At 50.4% G+C, this 18,881-nt stretch overlaps 1 protein-coding gene across 3 annotated transcripts in view; it reads right to left on the bottom strand.

The window, feature by feature from the left end:
• PHRF1 (PHD and ring finger domains 1) overlaps positions 1–10,536 on the bottom strand; it is a 32,990-nt gene extending 22,454 nt beyond the window's left edge. For all 3 annotated transcript variants that reach the window (XM_067295968.1, XM_067295970.1, XM_067295969.1), the window contains exons 1-5: positions 10,462–10,536; positions 3,464–3,578; positions 2,992–3,114; positions 1,271–1,500; positions 122–205 (exon numbers count right to left, since the gene is read on the bottom strand). In XM_067295968.1, coding sequence (XP_067152069.1) covers positions 122–205; positions 1,271–1,500; positions 2,992–3,114; positions 3,464–3,554 — 528 coding nt within the window. In that variant the 5' untranslated portion in view covers positions 3,555–3,578; positions 10,462–10,536. The remainder of the gene's footprint in view (positions 1–121; positions 206–1,270; positions 1,501–2,991; positions 3,115–3,463; positions 3,579–10,461) is intronic.
• Positions 10,537–18,881: the final 8,345 nt, after the last annotated feature.

Here is an 18,881-nt window from a genome sequence, read left to right as displayed (position 1 = left end):
AAATAGGAAAAAAATAATTCATACAGATATCACATGTCAGATAAACATGCTAGAAACATAAGCCTTTGGACAACTATTTTGTGGAGGTTTGACTTTTTGTTTACTACAGTAGAAAGCTTACCTTTTTTAAGATTTTACCACCAAAATGTGCCCGAATACTAATGTACTTAAAGAGGATTCGATCCACTGGACAGGAGTTGGCATTCTAGAAAGAAAAATATTTTTATCTTTCTCATACAGTTAATAAGCACAGTTCTCAGTTTGGTTTTTAAAAAGGAATTTTTCAATTACTAACATAGTAAGCATTTTAACAGCTATTGGTCTTGACATTTCAAGTACTTAAATCTGACTTATCTGGTTTACAAACAGTCTATTGTATCAGAGAAAATATGCATTTTTAAAAAAGCATTTATTAGACATCTAAGATTATTTAACTATTACTCAGTTGCCGAAGTAACATCAAAGTTTTCCCAAGCATTTCCTTGAAACACTGCTCACGTTTTAGGGCAGTGCACTTCTTTTGGAACAATGAGCAATTTGAAACAACTTACAAATCTCTTCAAAAAGCCCAATTTATTTATTTAAAGATTACCATGGGTGCTGGTGCAGGCACAGTAAGTTTTCTCGTAATTCTCATTCTGGGTTATGATTATCTGAACTACCTAGTTAGATGGCAAGTAACTTTGCTCTGAAACTGATGTTTTTCAGTCAATCAGCTGATTTAGTCAGCATTTTTTTTTAAACATCCTTCCTGTGTTTAAACATTCACTGTAGCAACAGGCACTGATCTTGCATCCACAGCACAGAAGTCAATAAGAGGTAAGAGTATATACACAGAAAACCAATATTACTGTTGCCCTCACTTGAAAACAAGAATTTTACACGCCTAGAAATGCACCTGCTAATGGAATAATGACATGTATTTTCACCTACTGCCTATAGGTCCAAACCCTGCTTCTCGCTTAGTAAAAGCTCAGCAAAAGTTGGGAAAATAAATGATAATACTATTACCACTCCAGGCTATCATAACTTTCAGAGAACAGAGGAACAGAACAGGATTGGTACAAGGAAAATAGATCAACACTCCACAAACACGAATCCTGCCAAATAAAGCAGTAACTCAAGTCTGTGGGGGAAAAAAAAAAGCTTAAAATAAAGCAGATATAAATACTACAGTGACCTGCTCTTATTACAGCAGAATAGAGCGATCAGAGGGGAGAGAGCAGAGCCCATCAGAAGGCCACAGGAAAGCGAGAAGCAAACAACTTACCTTAGACCACTCCACTATGCAGTCCAAGCAGAAGTAATGGGAACAGTTCTCAGGAGTTCCAACAGCCTGATCCCTAAACGTGTTGAGGCAAATTGGGCAGTTTTCACCATCCTCATCAGAAGAAATGTTCGCTCCATTTATGTGCGGCTCTAATTTCAGAGAACCTGTCATTCCCCCCACAGCAGTTTCAGTTTCCTCCTCCTCTTCCTCCTCTTCCTCATCTTCACAATCTTAAAAATGAGAGGTAAGAAACAACTTTGATGTGCTGCAGAGCTTCAGCAAGGGAGAGCGGTGGGGAGGGGAACTGGGATGATGACACTAGCTTACAAAGAGTTCCAAAGAAGCTCATTTTGTGGGGCTGCAAGGCCAGAGCACAGCTTCTCCGCTTTGAGGCAACAGTTTTTGCCTTTCTTTTTTTTTAATCCCATCAGTAAAAAGCACTGGATTATTCTGGCCAAAGATAAAGCCTGATAACGTGACTAGTCTTGCAAGAGATTAAAAGGACAGACCGCTGAAAAACAGCAGACAGTCACAGTGACAAGACAGTAGGTATGTCCGGCTACCACCGAACACTGAGGGCGAGAACAAAGTCATCATGAACCCAGCTTTTTTTTTTTTTTTTTTTAAATAGACACTCTATGGGACAGGAAGCATCAATACACTTACCTACAGAAGAACAGATTTAAGACCTCACAAATAAAACATGATTTTGGGGTCCAAATCAAGAGGTTTGGGTGCGCAACTGGAGACTGCTTAAAGAAGCTTGGTTTTGAGTGAAATTCTCTTTAAAGTCTTGACATCCTTTACTGAAAGGGGTTCGTATTTTTTAGCACAAATTACTGAGACATATCTTAGCCTTCCCCTAAAACCTGCGAACTAAGTTGCAATTTTTTTCTGCTTCTTAACCTCAAAACATTTTCATTTTTTAGACAGTGAAAACAGGGTCCTTGTACGGTCTATTGAATTCTCCTGCTTGGACATAGGAGAGATTTTTTGAAGAGATTAATTGATAGCTTTTGGCACTTGGTGTCAACTTTTTAGTCTGCGCTCAAATCAATCTATCCAGGAAGTTGGAAAATTGTGCTCTTGCCTTCACAGCAAGCTCCAGGATGTGGTAATGAAAAGCTCCGTTTGTGCCTATCCAAATAACAACTGAATGCAGCAGTTGCTGAAGTCTGAGCACCTAAAGACTACAGTTGCATTGTAATTAATAAATTTGAGCAATATCCACACTCCTTTCTTAAAGGAAAAAGAAGTCAAGTCTTTTTTCCGCCCTTCTTCGCAAGGTTTATTAAGAGCAATAGCAATTTATTTCCGAAACTCCCCATCACACCTTTCACTTTAGAGCTCCATGCCAAATCAAACTAAAAACAAAACAAAATTCACAAAAAATACATGCTTTACATGAGGTGGGGGGGGGGGGGAACAAACAAACAGTAGGAGCCACTGCTCCTACCTGAGTAGGAAAAGTTTGCTTTTACTATCTGTACAACCCTTTGATTGGTGGGCAGCCTTCAAATACACAAATGCTTTAAAAAACTAGGATTTGCTTGTTTGTTAATTGCTGCAGGATGTGGACACAAGCCTGAAACAGCAGCATCAGAAAAGTGACCAGAAAGTGACCATTCTTAAGAACATCTGTGGATTTACAATTCATGGTCACTTTTTGGAAGGAAAGCTTTAATCCCATTCTTTCTGTAAAAATACATTAACAGACCTACCTTCTAATTCTTCATCTTCACTTTCTTCCTTGTCCTCCTCCCCTCCCTCCTCCTCAGTGTCATCTTCTTCCTCCTCACTTCCAGTATCATCTTCTGAATCACAGCTATTTCCACCATTGCTTTCTTTAAAAAGAAAAAGCAAGAAAGGAGAAAGTACCTACTTGATATGTGGACACCAAACAGACAGGTAGAACAGTGAAGGACACAGAACTCCATTACACAAAGTGAAAAGCCAGATTTCCTAGGTGAAAAATATTACTTTTCAGTAGTATCAAAGCTGCAAGTTCTGAGCAACTCCATGAAGTACGTCAGCAGTTCAAGACACAGAATTTAGAGGATGAAACAAAAATTTCTCAGGAAAAAAAAAAGAAATAAATGGCCACAAGTACTTCTTTACTTCTTTTTGGAGGTTAAAAGATAGGCTTTCAAACCTAGCGCGAGCAATGCGCCTGCACAGAGAAGATGCGTTTACCTGCTTCACTGAGGAGCGCCAGGCTCTGTCTCTTGCCCTTGCCTAGCGCAGCGTTCTTGTTTATCAGCTCATCCTGGCTATCATCCTCCATGGCAGGACATCGGGAATCAGCTCCCTGTGAGAAAGCAGACTTCAGTGAGACAATGCACAACCTCCATAAGCACAGCAGATATAAGCCCAGCGGAGAGTGACCAATGCATCCGAGGACACGACTGGCAGATCCGACATCGCTCCACTGCCAAGGCCCCCACGCAAGTCACTTCTTTATCTGACAAAGATGAGGGGTCCAGACTGTAAAACTTATTCCCGGTTGGCAATTACAGTGGGTCTTTCTGATTCTTCCTCATCAGCAATAGCCTTCTGGCTGAAAAACAGCACTAGCAACAGCGCCATGGAAAACCAAAGCAGAACTTAACCAGGATTTAACCACATAAGTATTGAGCAATCACCTTTAAGCATTGCTCTTTTCCCCCCCCGCCTTGAAACACTCATTCTGACTGCAAAACTTAAGTTAGATTTATGGTGGACTCTGGCTTCGTGCTGCTGAAAAGCAGTTACTACCAGGAACAGGAGGAAGGAAATCATTGATTTGTTCTCCAGTGCGAGTCAGAGGTGACCTACAGATGAGCACATATCTTGTTCAGTGAGGTTTCAGATCACTACCGAGCTAGGTGAAACCAGCCACTTGCTAAACTCAATTTATGTGCAAGATTCAGCTTTATCTTGGACTCCTAGGTAACAGAAAAAGGTGTAACCAAATCTCCGTATCTGAAAGGAATTCCTGCCTTGCCACTGGAAGGCAGAACAAAAAACCTGCAGGCACCGAAACCATCCTGCACAGTACCTATAGAGAGCACAGCTGGAAGGGACCAGAAGTCACTGTGCCTTTTGACGGAGGCCAAGCTCTTGTATACTCTGCGCTTCAGAATCAGAGTTTACATGCTGTACGCACCAGACGACGATACACATTTCAAATCATCAAAATACTGCCTTGCTCAAATCAAAAGAAACAGGGATGACGATGAGGTTTTTTTTTGTTTTTTTTGTTTTTTAAAAGAACACCCACACACAGGCCTTTTCACACCTCTCATGAAATCCAGGAGACTCAGATCTCACAACCATTACTCCACAGGAAGGAGGAGACTCGATGTGGTGCATATTAATGCCATCAAATGAATCGCTGTGCATTAGCACAGGTTGGCAATAAAACCAACAGATACTGAGAGGTCTCATGATTGAAATGCATAACGACAATCAAACCGTAGCTTTTAATATACGGTGTTACAAAGCATTAAGGAACAAGGATCATTGTAAGCTTCTATATGCAAGTCATGGGTTAATTTAATTGACGCTTACAGAGCTAGATGTCATGTCTTAATAAGAAAAAGAAATGGGATCCTTCTACAAATGTGGCAATAAGTTTTCAGTCAGCTGCCTGTTCTCCCACCCTCCTTGCTCCACATTACATAGCTGCGTATTAAAATAACTTTTGGAACAAAACATTATGTTTTATTCAAGTGCTCTTGATGCATATCTTTACTTGTTCGCTCCCTTTCTAGGCCACATAGCACAGCTCTATGCTTAAGAGCCTTAAAAATGCACTTAAAAATTCACTAAACCAGACTAAACTGTAAATGGACTCTAATGCTCGGGCGGGGGGAAGCAGAAAAGGAAAAGGGTGTGTGTGTGTGGGGGGGGGAAGCTTCAACACTGCCAGGTTCTTCATGAAGGTTTCTCCCAACTTCATTGAGAATCTTGCCCAAACGGAGGGTTAAGCCTTTAGCTATCTTTGTGGCTGTTAACAGGAGCATTTAAAGACAATTTGTGTTGGCTAGAAACACTCAGATTCATCAAAAGCCAGTCATTCCGTGACATAACTGGAAGGATAGGAAGAAACACTCGTTTCCATTAGGAATTTTTCAAGTTTCAGCACTGTGTGTGTGTATGAATTATTCAAACTGAAACTAAATTATATAATATGCTCTCAAATGCTAAACTAGTTACAGTAGCAGAAAATTAATTGCAGAGTTACAGCTCAGAAAAGTCAGGGCAGAGATTGATCGCACCAGTTCGACAGCATGACACCAGTAGGCCTATTTCTGCTGCACTTCACAAAAGCTTCTGTAACACCAACTTGTATTTAGATTGTGCTCAAAACCTTTGTTTATATTTGCTCTCCATTTTAAGGTTGCGAGAATATAGCAGTTTCCTCTTTGACTGTCACCACCACGGGTATGGAACCACGGACAAGACTTCATTTTGGCCAACATGATGATCTTTGTCCCCCCACGCCCCAATTCTCATTAAAGAGAGGAAGCAAGCACTACAAGGAGAGTGAACAAAATCACTTTCATGAAATTTTAAAAAGACGATTCCCACATGCCCAAGTTCTGCTCAACATAGACTTTCGTAAAAGCTCCTAAAGAAGTAACGTAACTACAACACCAAATTGCATGCATTTATTCACTTCGTCGTCGTGGAATAAAACAACTGCTTGCACCACGTAAGCCCATTTTCTTCTCCCTGCTACTTCACTAGAAGACATCCTTTAAGCACAGAGACACAAAAATCAGCACTTCTGACTTCACAATCTAATCTGACATACTTAGGCTGCAAAAGCAAACTTGTACTTTGCTCACAGGCAAAACTCAGAGTTAAGACAGTCCGGTATCACAGCAAGCAATCAAGTCCCCAAGTCCAGAAAAGTCTGCTTCACAAAGAGCTTGGAACAGTCAAGGAGAAACCAACCCTGAAAAACTGAATTTAAGGTTTTAAGCTTCAAACAGCACAAATACGAGTCTAACTCTATGAACAAGCTTTTCATAGCTGGGCAGCTGCTCTTAAGAAATGAAGAAGGAAATCAAAGCTGACTATACATATAAAAAAAAGAGAACAAGTTATCATATTAAGAACAATAAGCAGCACGTCCAAGAGTTCTTCTTCTCCTGGGAGACATTTCAAACAAATTACCACTATGACTTTGAAACACAGACATTTATGATGTACTTCAGAGAGTTCACCCACTTGTACAAAAAAAATGGTGCTTTCATTACAGCATTTATCACATCAAAATTTTTCCTACTCCCCTGAGCTGGAACCAGCAGGCACAAAAGAGAGAAGAGGGGGTTTTATTATTATCATGTAAACAAACAAGAAGTTTGGCCAGAGAGGAGGCTGTATTCATTCCTCTGAGACAAGCCTTAACTACACACCTCTAACATAAAAGCCAGAAGCGCTGAAAAGCCAACAGTTACCCCGAAGGCCATTCAACTGAAGCAACTACAGCTGCTTTGGCTTTTGGGGTGCCAAGCAGAGGAGCACTGCACCTGCCCTCACCACTGTACCCAAACCCCCACTGCTCGCCAGCTCGCTCACAGGGAAAATCCCACTGTGCGCACCACTCCGCACAAAGCCCTCGCGTCCTCCGATCCCCTCTCTTCTATAACTCATTGCGAAATTTATATTTAAGGGGAGTAATTTAGGACGCGTCCCCAGCCTGAGGCACATGAACACCAGAAGCAAGGGATTGGCTGAAGCTCTCTTGCCTTTGGATTCGGTCACTGCTTTCACCAAAGCCTATTTAAACCCCTGGACAGCTGTATCACTCGCATGTTCGCAGCCTGCACGCTGCAACAGACGCATGAACTGGCACTCACTAGTAGCTCCAACGACTTTATATATAGTTCTGTCCCTCGACACAAGAGCAGGCAGTCGCACCAGACAAAGCGGGAACCCGAGAAGAGCGGGCACGCGGGACGGCAGGAAGCTATTCGGCATTGTCGCTGCAGCTCCGCCAGCACGCTGCCTGCCTCCCACCACCGAACACCATCAGGGCCTCCTCTTCTGGCTGCCCTCGCCCGTTACGCCTCACTCTCCTTATTTCCTCCTTCCTGGGCAGCTTAAGGCCTAAATAAGTAACGCTCAGGTTATTTGCAACATCCTTTTATAAGGCCCTCCCCACTCTGCCTTTACTGCCCCAAAAGTAAAAGAATCAAATTCAGTATTTAAATTACAGCTTGCACACGAGGGACAGGGTGCTGCTAAAGGAAAGACACCATACTGCTCCCTAAAAAATCCCAATTTTTCAATTTCTTATATAAAAAAAACTCGCAACCTTTTAGTAAAACATTTATATAAGAGTAATAAATGCGTGGCAGGTACCCTGTCCCTTGATGCGCATCAGTGCTTTTCCCCCAAACCCTAGGTTCCCTTAACCTGCCGAGCACTGTGCACCTACCACGGCAGGGGCTCCACCGCAGGAGAAACAGCCTTTATTATTAAGGCAGGCTAAGTTTTTACACTGAGCCACGTTTTTAATCATTTGCATTGTGCAATCAAATAGCAAATACATTCTTCAGCCTGTACTAGCAACAGGGCTTTGTTTGTTTGTTTCCAGAACACAGAAAATTAAATGTTTCCTCCAGAACAAGCGTTTATCAAACAAGCACTTCAGTAAACGTTTGGGTTTTTGAACCGAGATCCTTAACATTGCTACAAATCAGTATTTTAATTTGCCATGAGTACGTTTTAGCTAGAAACTGAGGGAAAGTTTCTAAGCATCAAAGCAACCAAGCTCTGAAGCAGGCTTCCAGCCAAAGTCACACAGACCGAAAATCTGCAAAACACCAACCGAGCCCCCTCTCAACCTGACGAGGGGCTAAAGGGGGGGCCTACAACAGCAAGCGACTCCTCCAGCCGCGTGCTCTTCGTTTCTAGCACGGCCCGACTCCTCCGCCGCCAACTTCTTACATTAGCCACTAGCTTTTGGAAGCAGAAGATCCACTAGACCAGGCATTCATCTTCATCTACTCGGGTAACATTCAGGATTACGCACAGACAAAGAAAACACAAGTCAGCTGGATTTTCTCACCGTAACGTTTTGAATACTAATCTAATTTCATTGGCAATTATTGAGCAGTCACGTTCCAAAGAGCACTTATAACTAAATTTCAGTCTACTAAATATTCGACATGCGAGCTTTTAGCCCTCAAGGGTATATCCATTTTATTTGTTTTTTTTTCAAATCAACGAAATTATACTGTTCCCTCTGGAAAACCAATGCCACGTATCAGAAACCATTCTGCTTTGGTTCCAGCTTTAGATGCTACGCTGAAAGAAAAAAGCGTACGTGAATTGTAAAAATCATTACTGTACATAGCTGAAAAAAAAATCTGGATATGATACAACTAATATCTGCCAACACCACATTTTGAATGTAAACTAAGAGAAACTACGCAGGCAGTGTATTCAGATTAACCAAAGACACTAATACTTCTCCAGTCCAGAGCTGCACAGTGCCAATCTAAAAGGCACAGGGAGCTTTAAAAAAGCCCTCTAAATCTAAATTTAGATTTGACTTTCCCCTGTTTAAGTTACAAAATGATTAACTCTTAAATGCCACTATCAGGACTGCCCATGCAGTTATTTAAATATTTTAAGCACCTAAGAAACCAATAGATAAGGCACAGAAAATTAATCTCAGAGCAGGCGAGGAACCGCGTATTTTCCCCCTATTCTTGTCGCTACCCTAAGTCCAGCTGCCCCTAATTCCAGGTGCCCAAACTGACCACCGAGACTTCCCGGGGTGTTTACGCCGCACACCGCCCGCAGTGGTTCACTCTTTGGGGACTTGGTGACACAAACAAAGCAACGCACAGACTCTGCAAAGACATTTCCGAAGCCTGTCGCCTCGCCCAGAGAAGGAAGGGGGCACTGTGGGCGTCTGCGTTAGAAGAAGCGGCCAAGCTCCGCGCAGTCCCCTTCTCCCTGCCCCTACTTTGAACCCGCCGGGTCCATTTCCCCAGTTTCCCCGTTGCTAATCCAACATCCTCCAATGCTCTCCATCCTTTCCTTTCTAAACATCCTTCTTTTCTTGGTACCAGCACCCCTCACCGGGGAGGTCCCTTTCGCATCAGTTTTTCACACCATGCCCATCTTTAACTCACCCTTGTCCCATTTGCTTATTGTCAGGATTAAAAGCAAACAAACAAAAAAAAACCCCCACATCTTTTGCACATGTTTTTGTGAATTTTTTTGTGCGTGCACAACCATAACAAAAGGCATCAAAACCTACCGTGCTACAAGACAGAAAACAACAGGCTGAACACCTCTGCGACGTGCCATCAGCAAGCCCATGTAACAAACATCAGCAGAACTAGTAACTACAAACAAACCCTCCACCTCACGGACACTGGGCATCGGACACACTTCTGTTCTTCGGAGAAACGCATCACTAAGCACAGATGCCCTAATAGAAAAGTCTTAAGAGTACGTTTTCCAGTCTACAAACACTTTTACAATAGGCAATAAGCGACAATAATAAATAATAATAATAAGTGATTCCGGGAATAAGCTAAGATGCATAACAAAAGCTTGCACGAAAACCTCATTTCTACATGGAAGCCAAGGGATCCGCTGACTTCACCGCGAGACGATAAGTAGTTTAAACTTCTTAAAGCGCACTCGCAGGCGCGCTACAAAAAAGAGGAAGGGGGGGTGGGGAGAAAAACCAAACGAACAGGCCCCAAAGCATTTCTGTGCACCTACTAAGCGATGTTTAGGGCAGCGAAGTCAGCTCGCTGCTGCGCCTCCCTGAACCGCGCCGGGCCGGGCCGGGGGGCACCTGGCCTTGTACCTTGCCTCCTCTCCCTCCGCCACGGCCGCCAGGCACCCGCCGCCACCTACTTCGGGGGGGAAAAAAATATACATATATATATATATATGTATATATATATTCACTCATATCTTTCTCTATATAGATATATATATACGTACGCACACGCGTATACACATATATAAATAAAAATAAATAAATAAATAAAGAGAGCTATAAAGACCAGATATGCACAACGCAGCGGGAAGCCCCCTCCGGTGGGCTCCGCACGAGTCCGGTCCGGCCCCGACACTGCCGCCGCCGCCACAGGCCCCGACTCGGTAAAGCCGCCACCGCCGCCGCCGCATGCCGCCCCGGCCCCGACTCCCGGCCCCGCGACACTCACGCGAAGAGAAAGCCGCAGGCCCCGGCGCTCACATAGCCGGGCCCCGCCGGACCCCCCCGGGATAACGGGCCAGCCGGCCGGAAGCCCCCCTCACCCGGAAGCGACCCGCAGCGCTTCCGGGTCGCGCCGCGGGCGGGGATGTGCCCGCGGGGCCGCACCACCGCGTGCGCGCGGCGGGGGGGGGGGGAAGCAGGCGGCGGCGCGAACCATCGGGCTGCGGCGGCGGGGGAGGGAGCGCCGCCGGGCGGAACCACTGGGAGGAGGGGGGCGGCGGGCCGTACCACCGCGGGGCGGCGGGGGGGAGGCCGGGAACCTCGGCTGTCCCCGGGCGCCCCAGGCCTGGGGGCGGCAGCAGCTTGGCCCAGCGGCCGCTCGAGGCCGCGGTGCCTTTCCTCGTTCACAGGGCTGGCGCTACCTGCTGAGCAGTGAAGAAACAGAGAAAGAAAACACAAAAAAACACTTTTTTCAGGTCAAAGGAGGTGCAGAGACAGCCTCAGTTCTTCCCAGTTTATACGCACTGGCTTTCTTCCCGTGGTTTTCCCACCAGGGAGCTCTGCCCAGGTGGCTAACTAACCCATCGCGCCCGTGCCGCTTATTGGCACGCATCCCGGCCACATCCCCTATTCCAGCCCCAGCAGGCGCTGGGCACGGCCACCTCAATCAGAGCTGCGATTATCACCACGAAAACTGCACACGAGGCCAGCTTTCGCCCCGGGGACGCGGGGCCCGAGGGAAAGCTGAGCCGAACGCGAGAGGAGTACGTGCCCCTGGCTGAGGACACGGCTCCCTTCTAAATACCTCTTTAAGGCAACTCGGATCACGGCTGTTTTTTTTTTTTTTTTTTCCCCCTTCTAAGCGTGTGTAGCTGCTCTCAGCCCAAATGTTCCCGTTCGTGCGGGTGATCGCACGCACGTAAAACTCTTCCCCACCTCGTGTGTTATTCCAGCAGCCGCTATTTTCTGCTTGTCCTGAACACTGGGGGGGGAAAGGAGCCAGGCCTCGCTCCCGCTCCCACGCAGAAAGTTACGTGTGCCCCGGCAATCGCAGGGGAGAAACACGTCCCTTTTCCCCCCAAAAAGCACCGAGTGGAGCGAGACACGGGCCGGCGTCATGGGTGGGAAGATAGCGGGCGAAGGCAACGCCGCGTTTTCCAGAGAGCAGCGCAGTTTTTGAGGGTGGGACGCGCTCGGGCAGGGGATGCCCAGGTGCAAAGAGGCGCGTGGTCCCCACAGAGGAGGATTTGGGCAGGATTTGCCGTTTTTTGGGGAGGGGTAATTCGGGAAAGGCCCGTGCCACGGCTCTGGGGGCAAACTACTTTGCCCCCCGCGGAGTGGGGGGCATCGCGAGCCGGATGAGGAAAACTAAATTAAAAAATAATAATAAATTACAAATAAAAAGCGGCGGGTGAGCAACGGCCGCCGCGAGGCCCACGCGCCGCCAACGACCCCCCCCCCCCCCGCGCGCCGCCTACGTGCGCCCCGACACTGCCCTGATGGCACGGCCCCGGCGGACCGTACCACCGCCCGCGCGGGGGGGTCCCGCGGGGGAGGGGCGGCCAACGGCCGGCCGCGCGAGGCCAAGCGGGGAGGGGAGCGGAGGGGGGGGGGTCCCGCGGGGGAGGCTGAGCGGGGAAAGGGGCGGGATGGGGGGGGGCGGGCGGCGGTTCAACAGGTACAAATGGTTCCTCCCCGCAGCACGGACGTGCAGAAGCGAACGCGCCGCACCCGCCGCGGCCGCGGGCGGCGGGGGGGAAGGGGCGGGTGGCGCCGGCCGCGCCACCGCCCGCCCCGCCGCCGCCGCTACCGCCGCCGCGGGGCGGGGCCGGCGGAGGAAGGGAGGGGAGGAGGCGGGGCGGGGCCGGCGCGGCCATTGGGCGGCGCGGCGCGGGGGCGGGGCCGGCGGGCGGGCGGGCGGCGCGGCCATTGGCGGGCGGCCCGCGGTGGGCGGGGCGGGGGGTCGCGGCGCGCGGCGTGGGCCGGGCCGCGGCAGAACGAGAAGTTGGCGGCGGCGGCGGCAGGGGGGGGAGCGCGGAGCTGCGCGGCGGCGGAGCGCAGGTGAGCGCCGGGACGGGACGGGACGGGACGGGACGGGACGGGACAGGACAGGACAGCCCCCAGCGCGGGGGAGCGCTGCCAAGCCCGCCCGGCGAGAGGGAGCCCGCCCGGGGAGGGGGGAACCCGTCGGGGCACCCCGCCGGCACCGAGCGCCCCCCGCGAAACCGGCCGCCGCCGTTCCCCTCCAGGAGCAGGTGAGCCACTGACTAACGCACATTGTGCTCTCGGCGACCCCACTGTGCGTGTGACAGCGGCTAACCTGCTCCTCGGACACCGCTGTGCGGCCCCCGCCGCTCCGCGCGACTCGGCGGCCGGCGCCTCAACGGCCCTCAGCGGTCGCGCGCGCCTCAACGGCTGTCAACGGTCGCGCGCCTGAGCGCACCTCGCCTCGACGCCCCTCACACCTCGACGGACCTCGCGGCAGGCGGCTCCCGGCCTCCCCGCCGGGGCGCGGAGCCCTCCGGGTGCCCGTCACCGCCGGGCCCGCGGGCCCCTGGGCGCAGCCGGAGTCGGTGGCAAAGCTGTGAAGGCGGTAAGGGCTGCGCGAAGGAGAGACCGCTTATTACCCCCCCCCCCAAACCCCTGCTCTTCTCCAAAGTAAATAAATGCTAATGATCGCTGTACCGAACTAAAGAGACGCTTTATCCCAGCTGGTGACGTCTTGATACCCAGTCAGTGACTAACTGAACTGCTATTGCCAAGGGTGTGTTAACAGAAGAAACCATGCCTGGTATTGCCCGGGATGAGTCACCTTTAAAGAGAGACTCCATAGTCTGTTAAACAAAAAGCAGAACTCAGCTTCACTTTCCTTTTCTGCTGTCGTTTGGTCTCCCTTCTTACTGCTCCCCTTTGCTGGCTGCTTTTCTGCTTCTTCATTCGGGGCTCTCCCAGCTCCAGTCCTGGTCCTGGTCCCGGCTGGGCGCCAGCAGAGGTGCCGGGCGGGATCGGGATGGTGCCGTGATGTCACACGGGGGACTGTGACTTCATGGCCTGACGAGCAGGAAGGCGAGCTGGGCAGGGACTCCTCCAGCTGTGCGGGGCAGCTGTCAGCAGAAGCGGAGGAAGCCATGAAGCAAACTGCTTCTCATACAAAGTTCTTGCTTCTGATTTTGTGCCACAAAAGGAGCTGGGTAGTTGAAAGACATCTTTTTAAGGGGTGGCACAGCTTTACCTCCTGCTTAAGCTACTAATAACCAGCTAGGATTCACAACGGCCCTCAAAGGTTTCCTGAAACAGCCTGGGTGTTGTCCGCCTTGGGTTGCTCAGGTGTTACCCTGGACCGTTGTACAGGCTTAATCTCATGAATGAATCAGAAGTGCTCTGCTCAGTAAGTAAAGTCAGACAGAGAGGCTGAGCAACACCCTCTACAGATAAACCCTCACGGAGATGTCTTCCCTGTCCCCCTCTGCGCTGCCTGCGCTTGTTTGATGTTTTCCCATTAGGTCCCAGAGGAGCATCTGCTATCTAGAAAGGAAAATCAATTCCTTCTGTGCCCTGAGTGGACTAGGTGAATCCAGGATGCTCAAACAGACTAGAAAGGGAGGAAAACTGCTTGAACTTAGCAAAGCTGCTTTCACACTTGCTCAGTAGCTAAGTGGGTCCTGTCTGAGGGATGGAAAACAAGTTATGAGCATTCCCAGGCCCAGAAGGCTTTCCTCTCCCCTAGCTACACCTCCAGCCTATTTCCACTGCTAATGCCCGAGCAGGCAGGAGCTCTGGTGTAGCTGTATGGAAAGCAGGGAGAGGGGGAAACCTGGTGCAAAATACTAATACCTGTATATTAGCGTGTCTGTGTATTAACGCTGTAATCACTGGCAGAAATGTCTCAGTAAATGTCCTGGTTGCTCTGGCAAGGTTTGTCCCCGTCCCCATCAGGCAGCACTGTGGTATAAAAACTTCCAGCTTCCCACTGCCTATGAAACCATCCTGTACAGTTCCAGTAAGGCAAGGCATTGAAATGAAATTTGTTTGTTATTTCTTGCTTGTATCTCTCTCCCGTTAGCAGGGGAAGCATACAGCTGAATTCCTGTTTTAACATTCTTGTGATATGATTCAAGACTAACCTGCTGTGCTGTCACCTGAAATCTTCAATAAATACTGCAAAACCAGTGTTTGGGTGTTCATTACTGTAATTCAGGGTTCAGCAGAGAGCTGGGCAGGTCCATAAAGTGTGCTTAAGTTACCCCAACTAGCTGCAGAGGAAGGCTGTACCTTCTCAGTGACATTTTGATGCGTATGGCATACGGTGTATGCGCCATCCCTTATTTTGTCTCCAGAGCCAGTCAAGGGTGGCTTGAAAAGGAGGGTGGACAGTAACCGCGCAACCTGGTCATGCCTCAAGCCGATGCACCAGCGCTGGTGCTGTTGCCCCCTGCCCTGGGGCTAGCGGAAAAGCCCTGGCTAAATGAGCCTGCTGAACCGTAGCTGCTCTGCAGAGCACTCCCAAGAGAGGAGAAAATGCGCCGGCGCTAAGATACCCCTTCGTTTAAGTGTTCGGCTTTTTCAATAGCTTCTTAACAGATTCTGTAAGCCGATACCTACCCTCATGACGAGCACTCGGGTGCTAAAAGCTCTTGCTGTGAATTGGTGCTATAGGGTTTTGAGGAAAGGCAGAGGGGTGCCTTATAGGAGGAGAAGATGCTGAAAGTTAGGCCAGTTAAGCTGAAAGGATTCTCTGCGCGCTCAAAAAGATTTTGTTCTTTTATTTCAGCGCTTCACAGAGGAAGCGAGCAGGCTTAACACTTCACGCATTGCACTCGGACACACGCATCCCGTTCTGTTTATAACACGTGCCAACTGCGAATCCTGAGCTGCGAGCCTTGCGGAGGGAGAAAGCTAGTCCCTTAGGAATAGAGGCAGTACATAAATTGTTCAAGAGTCAGAGGAAGTCAGTTAGTTAAATGCAAGCAGGGACTTATATAATACATCTTCAAAAAAAAATTTTCTGCTGGCAGGAGGTTCCATTGGGAAAGAAACTTGCTCATCCATAAACAAGAAAATTTCCCGACCTCCTCTAGTGCTTTGTGATATTTTTTTCTTCCAGGGCAAGGTAGAGTGTTTTTGGTCTTCACCATGATGGGAGAGAGAGACATAGAAAGGAAAAAATCACGATTATGGAAGTAGACAGTGCTTCCCTGCATGGACACGCGGATGCGTACGCATGCCGATTCACGTATTGTCTCTTCTGCAGCTGCAGTGAGCTTCCCTCTGGGATCTGTGCACCCAGGAGCAATGAAGCAGAGCATCTGTACATCACTCGGAGACCAACAGGCATTTTCTCCTCTAGTTGTTCACACCTTTTCTTATGTAACTGGTGCTGAAGTGTGCTTTAAAAGCTTTAAAAAGCCAAAGCCAGGGGCTGGGAGTAAGCACAAATGCTTAGAGCACTCTAGATTAAATTAAGAAGACGACAAAAAAAAACACCACCCAGATAAGAAAGAACAGATACAAACACAACTGCTAATAGGAAGCGTTTCAGGTATCCGCAGCTGCGTTACCCTTGAGAAACCGTGCTGGCCCAGTGCAGTGTTGGTACCCTAAATAAGAGCAGCTGAGAGGGCAGGGGGAGGATGCCTGGCATGACAAGCAGACACAACACAGGGTGGATGGCCGAGAAAGCGGGAGCGATTTTCGTTCGTGCATTATTATTAGAGAAAACACCGGGGAGGCCAGTGGTGTGGGAAGCGGACAGCTGCCCGAAGGGAGCTGCCACGTACTGCAGTGCGGCAGCGAGGGCTGGGAAGCAGCAGGGCCCCGAGCAGGTAAATCTCGCGCCCTGATAAGCCCTCGGCTTTTCGTGGGGGGAGCGATTCCCCCTGGCTCCCAGGAAGCGCATCGACCTGGGGCGGCGCTCGGGAAAAGCCCGGAGACGAATTCACTCACGCAGCTGCCGGCGCGGGGAAGCAGGATGCCCTCCTGCCACCCGCGCAGTGCGAAACCGAGCCCCGACGCCCCGGGAGCAGCCCTGCGCCGGGACAAACCAGCCAACACAGGCCACCGGATACGCCTGGATCGGTGCCGCGCTCACCGCTCAGCCGTCCCACGGCTAGGATGCCTCCTACGCTGGGGTTTTGTTTTAAGAAGAATTTCGCTGGCTTTGTTTTAATCGCGTAACAATGAGTAATTTCTTCCTACTGCTCTGTAGTGGCCTAGAAAAGGACAGCCCATCTCCAGTGGAGCAAGAAGGCTTCTCCCAGGGCATAAAATTTTAATTAGGAACAATCGCGCAGCCTTGAAATGGGAATTGCAAGCAGCAAAAGTCAAATCATCAATAAAATATTCAATGGCAGAAATGTATTATTGACACAGCCTTTCGAGCAGCTAAAAGCGGAAAGGCAGAGAGCGGCAGCCGGGGAGCAGGGGCACATGGCCGCCCCTGCCGTGGCGCCCCTGGAGCGCGGCGGTCTCACGCCAACGTTAATATAGGTCACGGCAGCTCAGCCGCGCAGCGCGGCCCCACCGCCACGGGGGCTGCTCTCCGAGCCGCCCTCGCGGGCACCCCTTCACCTCCGAATTAGCGCCCGGCCCCCAGCGAGGGGCGAGCAGGCGTCCTCCCGCGGGGAGGGGAGGCAGCGGGGTATGGTTTCCCCGCTCGCCAGCCGTGCCTCTCCGCGTGCAATGCCGTTGTAAGACAGGAGAGGCATTAATCAAAGTCATTTATTACCTTATTAAACTCAACTGCCTTCGCAGCTGCTGGACAATGTTTTATAGAAAAACCCACAAATTAAAAAACAAACAAAACGCCACTGGCAGGAGCAGAGCCGGCTGACACGGCGAGCTGGCAGCACTGGAAATGCTATTTTGCCCTTTGGATTTTCACTGGTTTCCCACACACAGCCTTATTGTCAGAGCAGCACAATAGGAAACGTCGCGCTTACAAGAGGGAGCCGCGGGCCAGCCGCCCCGGCGACCCGGCCGCGGAGCCCCTCGCCACCCCCGGCGCCCACCCGCGCGCGGGGCACGTCGGCACTGTCGCGGCCAAGAGATGCCTTGCTCCGTTGGGCCAGGCCGGGGGTCAGCGGCGTCCTCCTGACGGCTGAAAGTGCCTCGGTGAGGGCAAGAGGGGGGCGCAGACCAGGTTTGCCGCGGGAGCGGAGCCCACGTGAGGCAGGCCGGCTGGTGGGGGGTCCCTGCGGATGCCTTCCCAAAACGGGAAGCTGGACGCAGACCATGCTCGGGCAGGAAGGAGCCGGCCGCCGTGCCAAGACCAACGGGCGCTGGGGAATGAACGGCTCGGTTCTTCTCTGCAGAAAGGCCGGGCGGGCAAGGCAAACCCCCTCGCTGCAGCCAAAGGAGTGTGTGTGTGTGCGTGTGTGCGTCTGTGGGGCCGGGGGCTTTCCACGCTTCACGGCTCGCCATGCATCAGCCCCGGACGCTTCCCGGAAGCACACGGGCACCAGACACCCGGCCACTCAGACAACTTACCTGCAGGACTCCCCTCCTCTGCAGGCAGCCGCAGCACCGAAGCAAGCGTGTTTATCCCCAAAGAAGGGCGCTTGCAAAGCCCCTAACAAGCCCCAGGTGAGAGCAGGGAGGACAAGCTCCCGCATCAGGGCTGCAGATTGAGCCCAGCTGAGCCATCGGGGCTCCAAGGCAAAGGCGGGCTGAGCGTGGGGGGGGGTCTTGTCCTGCGGTGCCTCGCGTCAGGGTTGCACGCGCCAAGCCTCTTCCGCCGCTCGGGAAAGCGCTGGGGCTGGTTCAGCCTGCGGGAACGGAAAAGGAGCCCCAACAAAACCCATCACATCACAGATAGCCTCCGAGCACAGTGGCCAACTGGCCCCGGCGCACTTGCACCCAGCTGGAGGAGAAGATCTTGATTTTGTTACTAGGAAGCATCACTTTTCTGCTTTTACTGCACCCAGAAACCCCCCTGCAGCTCAGCTGAGAGCAGCTTCCCCTCCCTTTGCGGACAGGCCCGTTTCCTGGGAAAACGGGATGTCTTCCCATGGGCAGCAGCTTCCTCTCGACTTTGCAAAGGAGGTTTTGGAGCTGCAAAGAGCAGGTCCAACCCTGGGGCACAAAAAGCCCAAACCTTTTTGTTCCCGTTTATTTTGCACAAGGCAAAATTCAGAAATGCAGCCCCAGAATTAAAGATCCCCCTTTTCAACTGCGTAGGTAAGTTCTTCCGAATATGCGGAGAACTTCCCCCAAAATCTGAGCAGCTCAGGGACATTTGAGGGGGATTAAAGGATTTTAGCGGTGGCTGAAGCCGTGGAGCTGCTAGCTGCCACCCTGGCATCTCGGAGAGCTGCGAGGCCCCTGGCGTTGGGGCAGCTGGCAGCGTCACCGCACGCAGCAGGCAGAAAACACTGCCGCCCCGTCTGCAAGTCAAGGTTGTGCTCAATTTGTTTTTTTTTTTGTTTTTTA

Source organism: Apteryx mantelli, chromosome 4 (genome assembly GCF_036417845.1).
Source record: "Apteryx mantelli isolate bAptMan1 chromosome 4, bAptMan1.hap1, whole genome shotgun sequence".
NCBI lineage: Eukaryota > Metazoa > Chordata > Aves > Apterygiformes > Apterygidae > Apteryx > Apteryx mantelli.
This window is presented reverse-complemented; position numbering and strand designations above follow the sequence as displayed.